Source organism: Hydractinia symbiolongicarpus, chromosome 13 (genome assembly GCF_029227915.1).
Source record: "Hydractinia symbiolongicarpus strain clone_291-10 chromosome 13, HSymV2.1, whole genome shotgun sequence".
NCBI classification, from domain to species: Eukaryota; Metazoa; Cnidaria; class Hydrozoa; order Anthoathecata; family Hydractiniidae; genus Hydractinia; species Hydractinia symbiolongicarpus.
Genome location: NC_079887.1, coordinates 6,444,843 through 6,458,497, shown reverse-complemented (window position 1 = coordinate 6,458,497; position 13,655 = coordinate 6,444,843). Strand labels below are relative to the sequence as shown.

The following is a 13,655-nucleotide window of genomic DNA, read 5'->3' as shown; positions in this document are numbered from 1 at the left end:
TTGTTAAAAATTGTACCTCATTTAAGCATTCTTTCTTTTTTAATTTTCGCAATTTTACAGCTGCTACTTGTCATTTGTAAATACTGCTATCCTGTAAGGTCTACTTCGCTACATTTAATTCTCGTAAAAAACTACCTGATAATAAACACCATAGCATCACGTGGTACCTCCCTAGACAAGAAAACTTTCAAATGACTGAAAAGTTGGCGAAAAGATTTTTCGTTTTCTTCTTCTTTGAGAGCTTCTTCATGAGCTGCAGACTCTTTAGTCTAAAAATAAAACATTTTTCTTAACCAAAATTTCCCTTCTAATGTTTCGTAAGTCATACATACGTAAGTTGTAAGTGAAGTTGTGAATAGTTTAAAAGTACATTTCTTCACACCATAAATGGCATCATAATCACATTTTTTACATTTTTACAGCTGATAAATTTTTTTTTCAGGAACTTAGCATTTTGGTCAGATCTCAAGCTTATATGTTCGTCTATATCTATATCTGAATTTGCTTAATTTTATTCAACTAATTCAACTAATTTTCGTAGTTTACGCAACGTAAAAAAAGTCAATCTCTATAATAATAACTGTAGTCGTCTCTCTCTGTCAGCCAAAAACCAGGTCATGTTAAACCATGCAAAAAATCTTTAGGCCAAAAACAAACCATATATATTTTTGTGGATTTTGCGACGGAGCTTATAAACCGTTTAGCCGGACGGTACGGGAAAATAGCAATCGAAGTTGTGACGTTGCAAACAACCGAGGTTACTGTTTTCCCACGTAGTGGCCGGGCTCATAAAAACATAGGAATTGAAGTGATCTATAGCCAAACTAGATCTAAGGCACAAAAACATTGGCATTTGAATGAAATATATAATACATGGTTATGTATGTAGAAACCGTGTCTTCTGACAATATAAACGTTCGATCAACCGAAGGAAAATAATTTCTTTTCAAACACAATGAAAACATTCTTATAGTTCTATTCTGAAATTTCTGAAATTTGCCGTTGGTGGAGAGGTTGTGTTTGTTGTGAAATTAAACGAACAATCGTCGAAATTAACCAAAAAAAAAAATGTAAACTTTGTTTTTTGGAAGGGATAGCTGATGATCATTAATCGGGATTGTTGATTTGTGGATTTCTTTTATTCTTGTTTGAAGAATTCATATATGAGACATTTGGAAACGATGAGTTTCTTAGCTGCTTTGTAGTCCTTGAGGGAGTCTCTAAAGCATATCTCTTTCCATTTAAAAAAAAAATGATTTTTTTGTGTTGCTTACGCTATGTATAGAATTTAGATTGCTAAATAATTTTCAAATCCAATTCAATTTTAAAAAATCGTGTATAACTCAAACAAAAACGTTTTTAGGCTCTTGGACAAAACTCAGAAACATATTCCCTGATACATCCGCAAAAATTGCCCTGGTATCATAAAAATCATTTATCACCTCATTTGACATTCATTAAAAGAGATGTATGCATTTTATGATCAAACTACAAAGCAACAGTGAAAATCAAAAGATATCCTATATTTCTAGGTTAGCAATATTACTCACTATGGTAAGGGACCATTTATCCATATAGATATAAAACCTAACATTCTATACGTAGACCAACAACGCCTTACCCCTTCTTCTGCAGGGAATTCGTCATAATCTACATTTTCAGTTGCATCTAAAAGAAGAAAAACAACAACTTGTTAAAGGCTTGTTTAAATGAGATGAACTGACTCGTTTCATGTCAATGGATTGCTTAAACCTATAATAAATTTAAAGTGGTTGCTGAAAATAATTCTTTTATGATGGTTATGAACGCGAAAACAAGGCTTTGCTTTAATTCCGCGGTATAAGACATTGAAGAAGATGGTTTGTGGCATGAGAACTAGCTTTTATGTGATTGAATTGGGAGAATTGAAGTCTACAGAGATTAGTGGAAAAAATGCTAGAACAGGGTGCTCAATGACTAAAAGTTTTAGTTTTACGTAGAATAGGAGTGCCATCGACTGTTGCCTCGTCAACTAATATAGCTTTACCATTATAACTTTAACTACAACTTTAAGGCCTGCATTAAAAAGATCTATTGGACTGACCATCACAGCCATAGAACAAGTTAAGATGATGTGGACTGAACATTTTTAAGATGGTGGTCAGAGTTTTACCGAAGCATTTTTTTTTTCTAAATATTTATACAGGATAATATCGTCTGTTTATATGTACAGATGTACAGAGAACTGCTTTCAATGACCGTCCTGTTAATATTCTGGATACTCCGATGTCTCTGCTAGAATGAACATCATTACAAATTTTTTTCTCTAGAGAGAGATATTTGACAATAAAATCAAAACCGGACTATTTTGTACATCGTAATCATACCACACAATATGATATCGGTAAAAAAAACAGCATCAAGTGAAAAAATTTTCGGCCTGTGTTTAATATTTTCACCGACGAACCAAAGAGAAAAGGTTGATTTTTTTAGCCTACGAGTTAAAATAATTTCACAAAAAAGAAGAACTTTAAATTCATTTGCATATATTAAGTTTTAAAAAAAGAAAAGACGCAATAAAAATTAATAAATAAACAAACAAACATGTTACCAAGATAGTCGGATAGTTTATTTATCCATTTTAATTTTTATAGGAAAATTTTAATGCTTTGAGTTGTCCAATAAAAACAAGAAGAATTTAGTGCGAATATTTTATACCTTGCATCGTGGTTTTCAAACTTAACGTTAGAGCAGCTAACTTCTAAAACAAAGACAATAATGATTAAACATTAAAGACACGGTTTCATTATTCGATTAAAGTTGCAATACAATGCAAATTATGACATCCTTTAGCATAACAGAGTGTAATGCAGAATTATTAGTAGCCGTTAAACGGCGATTTCCTAAGCAGGTGAATTTTTATCATGACACATCCATGAGGATTGAAAATAGGGCCATTGAGAATGGAGCTGTTAAGGTTTTCCCAATTGGAATTTATACTGAATTTCTAATTCATTGGAGAAGTTAACGTATGATGCATATTCACTTTAAAATATACGACTTATATCCCATTTCATACAACCTGTGAAGGAATAATATAATAAGCCACCTTGATAAACATTTGGAATTATTGTTCCCTATTTTAAATTTTGGATTACACCTGAACACTGGTACGAATTTGAAGTAAAATCCGGGTCTTTTACCCCATAAAATAATTTTTAGTTATATTTCCTATACTTTAACATTATTCAACATCTAATGAAAACAATAAAAAAATGAATCCAGTCAGTTGTCATATCACAATTTCAATGAATTGAAAAAACATTTGAAACTATTGCTTGTATGAACAAACCTCGTCATGCAAATCGACATCCTGGCAGTACTTCGATTCCTGGTCATCCGTTGATGTGTTATTATTAATGTTCAACTAAAATTTATAAAAACAATGTGAACATTAATAATATGCAAACTCTGTCTGCTCATTCGTGAAAATGTTGTCGAAGTAGCGATAAGTCCTTTGATCTTGCCGCTAGGCTAGCAAAATTAAGGGGTGTGGTCTCTTAGGCTTTTATTCAGTTTGGTAATAGTGCTTTTTATCCTAGGAAATATTATTGTTTCTTTTGTGTTATCTTCACCAGACTTATATTTACTCAGGTTGCAACTTTGGTTATGAATAAAAGTATCATATTCTCTTCAAAATTAAACAACAGTCCAGATTATTCCTAACCTTTGCAGTTGTCAGCTGTATTTTATTTAAACTGACGAATAATTTTGGAACTTTCACAAAATACTTATTCCACAAAATTAAATTGCTGAGCGATTGTTCCAGCTGGACTGGGGGATGTCAGGCTGTTTCCTCATATTATATTTAAACCAAAGCTACCCCCGAAGCACCCAACACAGACGTTCACATGGTTTACTTGTACTAACCACTCAACCCGATGCATCATCATCATCATTCATCATTCTTGGCTTAACGTCCGTTTTCCATGCTAGCATGGGTTAGAGGGGGTATATTAATGACCCTCTTCCAATATGATCTAGACTGTGTTAGATCTAAACTCAACTTCCTCTGTATCAAGTCTGTCCTTATAACCTCCTGCCTCTGGGCTTTGCCCCAGGAACTATCAAGTCTCTACACTTTCTTACCCAATTATCATCCTCCATTCTTTCCAAGTGCCCCAGCCAATTCAATCTTCTTATCTGGATAACATCTCTAATTCTACGGAGACTTAGCCTGCTTCTTAGCTCATCTGAACTCTTTCTTTCTCTCAGACTGCCGTTACACATCCACCTAACCATTCTCATATCATTCCTTTCTAAACAGTCAAGATCTCCCTGCTTTACTTCCCATGTCTCACTACCGTACAACATAACACTTCTTACACAGGCCTCATACAACCTACCTTTTACCTCAATTGACAGGACACTGCTAGTCAACAAAGGAAATAACTCTCTGAACTTTTTCCAAGCAGAACCTATCCTGCAAGTAACACTTCTTCCAACACCCCCTTCACTGCCCAACATATCACCTAATTAACAGAAGTTCTCAACTATCTCTAACGAGCCACTGTTGTACATCATTAAAGCTGGAAATAATTCATTCTCTATACCTTTGCAACGCTTCCACTAATAATACTACTGCACTTCTTATGTACCCAATGCTTGCAAGTCTGACAAAAAATTGAGTTACTACCAACCCCTTTTCTGCAAACTCCACAAGGCCACTTTCCAACTACAAGGTCACACTTGGCTGCAATGCTACTAATCATGACTTTAGACTTTGCTGTGTTTACCTTTAGCCCTTTCTCTTCTAGTCCTTTCTTCCACTTCTCAAACTTTTTAACTAATTCTTCCATCGACTCTGCTATGAGAACCAAATCATCTGCATACAATAACTCCCATGGACAACCTGTTCAGCACTCCATTGACAGCGCTTCAAAGACTAGAACAAACAACAAAGGACTAAGTACAGAACCCTGATGTACACCAACATTTACACTAAATTGATCACTAAGTGAATCGTTAATCCTGACACGACTTCTAGCATTGCTGTACATAGACTGTACCCTAACGATGCCACTCATGATAAGCTTTAATAATTTTGCAAAATATTAAATAAAGTTGTAGACTGTGTTTTTTTATCACTGGCTGTGTTTTTATTTGAGCCTTTTAGTTACAGGTAAGATATTTTTAAAATTTTCAATTATTATATTGAAATGGCTTTATCTGTGTAAGCTATATATAAATAAATACATGTACCAAAAGCCGGAAACCTAAATTTAAAACAAGCACTCAACCTTGTGTTCAAGTCTACTTAACTTAGCAATATGGGCTAAAATAAATTTTATGCAATTTTGCTTTTAAAGTAGAATTTTTTAACAGGCCTTTAACTAGTACAATAAAAGTACTGGCATACATTTCTTTACCTGACTTATTAAAAGTTTATCAGAAATTCAAATACGTTTTTACCAACTGCACATACTACATACTTATTCACCAAGACTTTAGTGTCAAAAATTTTAAATTGCCATCTTATTTCGAAAATTTAATTCCAGTGAAACTTTTTTTTTGATTTATCAACAGAAAAGAGTAATAATAATAATCACCAAAAATTTACCAACCTCTGGTGGATAATGCAGATTAAGATTATGATAAAGTTGAAAATTGATGAAACCAAGCATGGTGGAATAAAATTCTATGAACGTCAACATAATTCGAAAATCAACATCATCTGGGAGCTAGGAAAGAATAAGGATACAGAAAATTATTTTATTTCTAACTTTATCAACGATATCGATTTCGATTCCTTGTTTCTCTTCAAAAATCCTCTTTAACATTATTTAACTATTTAATCCAAAATAATATAAAATGATACCACTTGTACGCCATTAAAAGCCAAAGTTTTTTATTCAAGTTCGTTCTGCTATTTCACTCATCACAAAAATGATATTATGAGGGGGCTTATCATACTACACATGCCAAAAGAAAACATTTATATCACAAGGAAGATAGATTACATATAAAAGCCATCTATTCTCATGAATTAACATCAAAACACATGTAAAATTTACATGTGCTATTTCAATGTGCTTTTAATTTTAATGTGCTATTTAAAATAGCACATTTTTATAAATCTAACTCAAGTAAGAAATTCCATAATATATGTTTACTTCCACACAAGTTAATGTATTACCTCTTGAGTAAATTGATGAGGGACAACCCAGGTCACATTTTGTGTTTGTATTTCTGCTTGAAAATATATACCTTTTATCGAAATAAACACCTGCAAGAGAATTCAGCACAACATTAACAACAAAAACAAAAAATACACACAATTACAAAAAAATGTCTTCGTGCCTGTGTGACGAATGGCTACTGCAATGCTAAAAATCAATCAAAAGGTTGAGGACTCAATATAATTCTAAACCAATACTTCAAGTCGAATAAATTTCTTTTTGGTTTCTTGGCCACCAGTAAATTAATGATCGACAAACTCAAAATGTAATTTAATGCAACTTCGTAAAACGGCCATGCACTTGTTGGATTTTACTCTTGTTTTGTTTTTTAATAAAATCTTGAGATGAAAATATGACGTTCCATGAGCTACGGTCCATGCCTAATTTAACCATGTTACATTGTTTTAGTCAGTGTTGTAGCATGTTATGCTCATTTGTATATCTTAATTCTGTTACCCTATGTGTGCATTTAATACTTGCGCAGACCTACAAAATTAATGGGACATGAACTAGTCTATTTTCGTTCCCTCCTTCAGAATCTAGTGCTAAGAAAAACAGAAGTTCTGGGAACAAGGTTGACTAATCAATTAAAATTGAAACTATAGGCACAACAATGCTCTTATCATACTCTTCATTTGTTCCTTATATTCTTCTGTTTGTGCACGGTATTCTCTACAATAATAAAATCAGTACCACTCCTGGTAATTTTTAGCACCCTTATCTCAGTTTCTGGGAAGAACACATTTCTCTCTACATTATTATATTTTAAGCCTCTTCTGTGTGACGTATTTTTTCGCTGATTCCAGGTTTTACCAAAAAAGTTCATATATTATTTTCATATATTGCATTTGAGGATGGCCTAACTTTAATAATCACCAAAATTTGGGATCTCCAATTCTCCAAATGGCATCGAAGAAGACCTGTTCTTTGTGTTTCTACAGGAAGCTTCTAGTTTTACTTTATGATTTTTAAAATAGTGCCAAAATCTACGTATTGTACAAGGCAAATGTCTAACTAGTTTAAATACAGTTAGTTTTTCAGGGCTTCATGTTCCAACAGATACCAAATGGTCACATGCATCTTTCCTAAGTCCCATTCAACTTTCAAGATCTGTTTCCACTTCTCAATGTATAGAAATATGAAAGCACAAGTAATTTTAAGCAGTTGTTTTCTTTTTCTGTCATGTTGAGTGATATTAAAACAGTCAAATTTAAACGTCATTCGAATTAGAACAAGATTCAAATTCAAACTCTTAGTTGAATTTTTGAATTCTAGATCAAGCATTTATCCAGTCATTGGGAAAAATAAAGAAATGCATAATTAAACAGCTTGGCTGCTAATGTCAGATGCCTTTAAATGTTAATAAACAGATTAAATTAAGTCTCTGATGCATTTTGCACAGGAGATGCAAGGATTTTCTGCAGTAACAAGCACAATTTTGGTACCCCAACAAGATTGTTGAGCAAATAGAAAAATAGCAAAAAGTCACACAAAATTGAAGTAGATGCATGTGTCTTAATTGAAAACTCAATTGTATAATTCTTTGATTATATTTAGATCAAACCCTGTTGAATCATAAATGAATGGAAGAAATCTACAATTATCGAAAATCCTAAAAAATAAATACTGCTTTCCATTTGTATTAACTTTTTAGTATTAGAATTTTGTACTTTTTATTGTCCAATAATATATAAACCAAATTAAAAATTACCATTCTCAACTGCACAAAAATTAAAAGGTTGCAAAAATATGACACCAACATTTAGCTCTTGTAAGCAGGGCTTAAAGAGTACATGCTTAAGAGAGAAAAAAAATTACATTCTTTTTACTAAAATTCTCCTAAAATCGAATCACACCAAATTTGTGCAACATTTTAAAACCTTACCTTCTTTAATGAGTTTGAAGCAATGATGTAATGTTGAAACTCAACTAAAATATAGGAAATAAATAGTGATTAATGATTTTTTTTAAACCTTTTTTAAACCTGGACCTCTTTGTTTTTTTTATTGATTTTTTTTTCCTCTAGAGGTACGTTCTATTACCTCATAAAAGAAAATCTCTTTGCCAATTTAATTTACTATGTGTGTATTTCTTCCTTTTTGGAGGCATTAAGAAATTTGACAATCACACTATTTGTTGTTGATCACTTAAATATGTTGGCACATGAGTATTTAGTGTAGTATACAAAGGCTTCTTAGTTATTCATAGTGCCTAATTCGATAGTGTCAATTTTTTCCCATAATAAACCTAATTTTTTTTGTTATATTTTATATATAATTTTAACATTTTTTTATAATTACAACACAATCTCATACCACTTAGTCTTTTGCATTTTTGTACAACATCCATCTAAATGTAACAAAAGATAAAAATAAACAGCATTGTTATTGTAATTCAAATTCAAAGAGATTTTTTTAAGCTTAGCTTAATCCACAAAAGTCGAAGTACAGACCTTGTTTGTTTGTCTCATTTTTACTTCTACCTATGGCATCTTCTTACTTACAGAATTAACACTTGCAAAAGATATATTGGTTTCAAATGTCACATTACTTTTCTAATGGGTGTTAGGGCAAGTTTTTGATTTAATTGATATTGAAATTTCTAGTGTTGAGAGGTTTTTTGGCATAATTATATTTTTTAGTAAATTTTATATATAAATAAGTGGAAATAAGTACAAAAGTCTAAGTTAAAATTTAGAAAACAAACCTTTATTTTATCTGTTTGTGGAAGCGTCGCAAATAAAAAAACCATAGACAAAGCATCATCTAAATCTCTCAGTGCATCAACAAAAGTGGGATACCTAAGTGAATAACTCAAATTTAATTTTCCTTTGAGAGTGACCATCAACGGAATATACACAAGTTGCAAAGTATGGTTTACCTTTCCTTCACAATATGATCCAATGTATACACAGGCTTATTTTGTTCCAGTCGATCTGCATCACTAAATTCCTCTCTGCCAATAGCGCGTTTTAATTTACGCATAAAGATTTTAAACTCTCGGAACTTTTGCATTACAGGTTCATGGGCAAGAAATTGAATGTCTTTGACATAATAATAAGTTTTGTATGCTGTGCTACCTTTGTTCACCTTTTTACGATTTTTTGGTTCCCTAGGATATATGCCTTTCAATATGCAAAGTCGTCTAAAAATATAATTTATATATGCAGTTATATATAAGCAGTTTCTGTTGACCTGCTGCCCTTGTCTGTCTACCTAGAACTCAAAAGGCTAAATTAATTCCTTCAGGTATTCCAACAATGGAGAGCAATTATGCGTGTATATACCAGATCAAGTCAGTGGATTCTTACCAACCCCTTTGCAGACACCAGTCGCACATCAGGAAATTAAAGTACTGAGGTTTGATAGGGAGGAACGAATAACTCAGCGCAGAAACATAGTAGCTAAAAGTTCTCACACTAGACATGATTATACTCACCTAAAATCGGGCAAGCTGAGCTGCAACTTTTTCAAAGCTTGATTTCTGCTGATAAAGTTGGTGGCAGCACCACTTTCACCCTATAAATACACACAAGAATATTTTACACATGGCAATCACTAAACAAAAATTCGGAAACTTCAATTGTGCAATAAAAACTGTTGATTTTGTTTCAAAGAATAAATTATATTAAGGGCTGATCCAAGTCAATTTGGACATCGGCTTTGGGGACATCTAATTTGAGGGCCCAAATTAGAAACACAATTTAAAATGCTCCAAAATTGCATTATTTCTTATTTTCTGGATATTTTATATCTCATATTATATTTTTTTATATCTTCAATCACAAAGAAGATATTTTTTCATGAAGAAACTATGTTCTATACTAAAAAAAAATGATATGCTAAAGCATGTATTTTTGTTGCCCTAAAAGTTTTTTACCTGCGGCGCTATCGACGTCCAAAATAAATTTCTGGATCAGCCCCTGCATATGCATAAAATACAAAAAATGTCACTCACCTTTTTCTTCATCTTCCCCATTTTTTTTGATTATGTGACAGTATAAAAAGTGATTATAATATTCCCTCCTGTAAAAACAAGTAAAGCATAATTTTATAAACATAAAGGCTGAGATTCCTCATAACTTAGACATATTGTGTGCACTTTGAGGAAAACATAAATTTTTAAGCAAAAATGTTGGAAAAAACAATGAGTAAAACGAGGATACTAACTCATATCAGGGCATGCTTAAGCAATTCACTGAATAAAGTTTACAATTTTTGATAACTCACAAACCTATCCGGAGTTAATTCTTAATTTTTGATTTTTATTCACAAAAATAAATAGCCCTCAAAGTAAATATAGTTGTAAAGCTGTTATATTTATCAAGTAAATTGTATCAATACAGCATTTTGGGGGGCTTGTTTCTGGCACAATCTGCGGTTTGTCTGTCATTATGTTTTCGTCAAAATTATAGGTCCAGGATTTTTGGGATACCAGGCATAACATTCTGCCATTATAAACACTCCTGTAACTGGTAAAAGCATGGTTGGCACCCTTGTGCTTTTTTGACTTCCTTTTTTGAGTTCCTGTTGGGTTCAAGATAAAATATACCAAACTTGCCTGAAAACCCTCAATTTTCCTTTGGCAAGTTTGATAAAACACAAAATATCAACAACCCATATATTAAGGGGAAGTATGGGGCTAGCATTTAAAAAATGTTTTTACAGCAATGACTCAAACTCCCCATTTTGTAAGTTACATGCGAAAAACAAAAGAAAACAAGAAGCCCAGGGGCTTTACAAATTTTTAAAACACAGGAAACAAGGAAGATTTTTAAATGGAAGATTTTCATGATTTTGACCTCAACGACAAATAAAAACCAGCTTAATTGAAAACATGGTGTTTCAAAATAGGCACCACCCCAATTGGGATAGTGGTTGGGGTAGCTAATTCTGATATTTAAAACACATATTTTGTAAATATACATTACATATCCAGCTCTTAGCTCGCGTCACATACAGAATTTAGCGTCCATTGGGCTGTTTTACAAAATAATTTGCAGACCATATGCCTTTGCAGAACTGAGCTAATGTGTGAAGTTGAGCATTTAGGCGGGTTTACACTACATTCCCTGACGAATAAGCGACCATTTACAATTCATAGAAACCATTTGAAGGTTATGCCACAGTTTTCATCTACTGGTCAATGGCAAAGAAGAGCACATAATTATCTGGTCTGTACAATAAAATTACTACTCCAAACACTACTCCAATCAGGTTACTTTACATTTTTCAATTGATCCGTAAAAACCTGATGCCTTAGAAATTGATTTACGCATTTGAAAATATTCCTAAGGCCTGACATAAACAATCACTGACTTGCTGCAAAAAATTTCAGAGTAGGCTAACATTACCAAATTTGAAAATGAAAACAAGAAACTGAGGAAATTGAGTGCCATTTGGACTTATCAGCAAAAAAAATTTAAAATTGGAAAATTGAAAGACTGCAGATACGATTATTATAACAGATTATTCTCGGCAACCAAATGCTCGTCTTCCCGCTCTCCTTTGTTGTACAACAGATAAATATGCATATTTTACAAGGCTAGCTCAATAATATCAAGGGATGTACCCTGTCTATTACTTCCAGGAGGAAGTAATAGACAGGTTGCCTTTATCCTATAGATCTTGGAATGCTGATCAAGAAAATATATAGGAAGATGTATAGTCAGATAAGGTAATCGTTACGCACTTATCACAAAATTGGCTTTTTCGCGGCTTCTGCTTGCCATTTCCGTTTGTTTACTATCGCAAAAGCGGCACCATTATTAATTCCACGTTTTTCAATAATAAACAATCTTCTGAAATAAGTCTGGCGAGTTTTTTTTCAATATTTCGACTGCGTAATAATAATAGTGTAGAAATGTCAATCATTACGCATTTTTTACATTTATTCCGCACTTGCGTAATAAAAAGAGTGCCTTGCGTAACAAAAATAAACTCTTTTTAAGCACTTCAGCTGTAATTATTACGCGTCTACAGCAACATCCTCTTTCTTCCATTGTGAAGGAATACGGGCGTAAAAGGAGTTCTAAAACGACCACCGATGTTAGCCTACTAAAGTCCATACCGGTAGATCCGGAAGTTATCCGGTAAGTTCAAGAAACGCATGTCTAAAACGTGGTCTTTGGCCATGACAAATTGTTGAACAAATCAATACTCGTGAAGACAAATGGGCTTGTGTTGTAATGAAGTTTGGGGAAATGTAGAATAGAATTATTAACTTTTAGTTTATTTTTCTAAATAAAACTTGTTACATAGGTAGGCCCTATGACATGCTTCTCGATCTTCTTTCTTTGCCTGCTCGAATATTTTCCGAATTTTGGCGTATTGTGGAAAATTCCATTTTTTAGCGCCAAGAAAAGTAGCAGCTAATGGGCCACAGATTACATCCTGAATCGGAAACACCAAAACTTCGCTTCCAGGAATATCGTATTCCCGAAAGATGCAATCTGTGACCCGAAATTTCTGTTGCAAACACTCGATTTCAACAGCACACGGGTATCCATTGGTATCATTGGATAGAAATCTCTTTAACAACCTTCCAATGAAAAGATTTGGCCTGTTTTTTGATGTAAAGATACAAGCAAACCACTTCCCCAATAGATCATTTTCTGGCACTGGTGTTTTGAGTGCATCCCAACATCCCTCCGAAGATAAAGCCATATTTTCAAACATTACATCTTCTTCCAACTCTGAAGACTCATCTTCAACCTTTTCCTCGTCCTCATCCTCACTGCTTTCTTCCTCGCTGCTTGTTTCTTCTTTTTTTTGATGGGTGGTTTGATAGGCTTCTTTGTCATGTTTGCATTTTTGTTCGCCCTTAGGTTGGCTCTTTCAATTTTTCGCCTCTCTCTCTCTTCTTTTTCCTTTTTCTTCCTCTGGAGCTCTTCAAGTAGGTCTACTTGAGTAATGACCTTCCCACGTAGATCAAGTTTCATCCTTTTTACCTTAGGCTTGTTAACAGGCCCCTTTATTTTGTCCAGATACAGCTCCTCGAAACTTTTGTTTTTTGGGCTGCCACAACTCTTCGTCCTCGAAGTTGAAACGTTTCCAATGGGTTCTAACTTCCACCCATTCGGTATCCAGCGAAAACCAGACGGAGCCTCGTACAGATAATCTCCGAGGTATTTTGTCAAAAAGCTTGAATCGGAATTTTCGGCACTCGACGACAGGGTACTTTTCTTTGTACTGTTAGCTACTGGTGCACTAGACACAGGAGTGGAAAACAACTGTGCAGGAGGGAAGTTAAACTGATTTAAGTTTGGTGTGGTGGAAGATATAACAATATCAGCTTCCACATCAGTTGTTGGTATAGCGGGAGTCGGGACAGCGTCAAGAGCTTCATTTGTTCCACAAATTGCTTGATCAACGTTCCTTTATGTAAATTTTTAAAATTAAAGTATATAATTATTGAAAACATGCTTAAAGAAAAAAT

The 13,655-nt window shown here is 33.4% G+C and overlaps 1 protein-coding gene across 1 annotated transcript in view; it reads right to left on the bottom strand.

Annotated features, from left to right (window-relative positions):
- The window catches only part of LOC130623665 (pescadillo homolog), a 103,565-nt gene that overhangs the window by 2,265 nt on the left and 87,645 nt on the right, over positions 1 to 13,655 (bottom strand). Inside the window, exons 2-13 of the mRNA XM_057439172.1 lie at positions 10,176 to 10,245; positions 9,657 to 9,736; positions 9,099 to 9,362; positions 8,925 to 9,018; positions 8,534 to 8,567; positions 8,104 to 8,147; positions 6,176 to 6,265; positions 5,604 to 5,720; positions 3,332 to 3,406; positions 2,698 to 2,740; positions 1,622 to 1,668; positions 136 to 269 (exon numbers count right to left, since the gene is read on the bottom strand). Coding sequence (XP_057295155.1) covers positions 136 to 269; positions 1,622 to 1,668; positions 2,698 to 2,740; positions 3,332 to 3,406; positions 5,604 to 5,720; positions 6,176 to 6,265; positions 8,104 to 8,147; positions 8,534 to 8,567; positions 8,925 to 9,018; positions 9,099 to 9,362; positions 9,657 to 9,736; positions 10,176 to 10,196 — 1,043 coding nt within the window. The 5' untranslated portion in view covers positions 10,197 to 10,245. The remainder of the gene's footprint in view (positions 1 to 135; positions 270 to 1,621; positions 1,669 to 2,697; positions 2,741 to 3,331; positions 3,407 to 5,603; positions 5,721 to 6,175; positions 6,266 to 8,103; positions 8,148 to 8,533; positions 8,568 to 8,924; positions 9,019 to 9,098; positions 9,363 to 9,656; positions 9,737 to 10,175; positions 10,246 to 13,655) is intronic.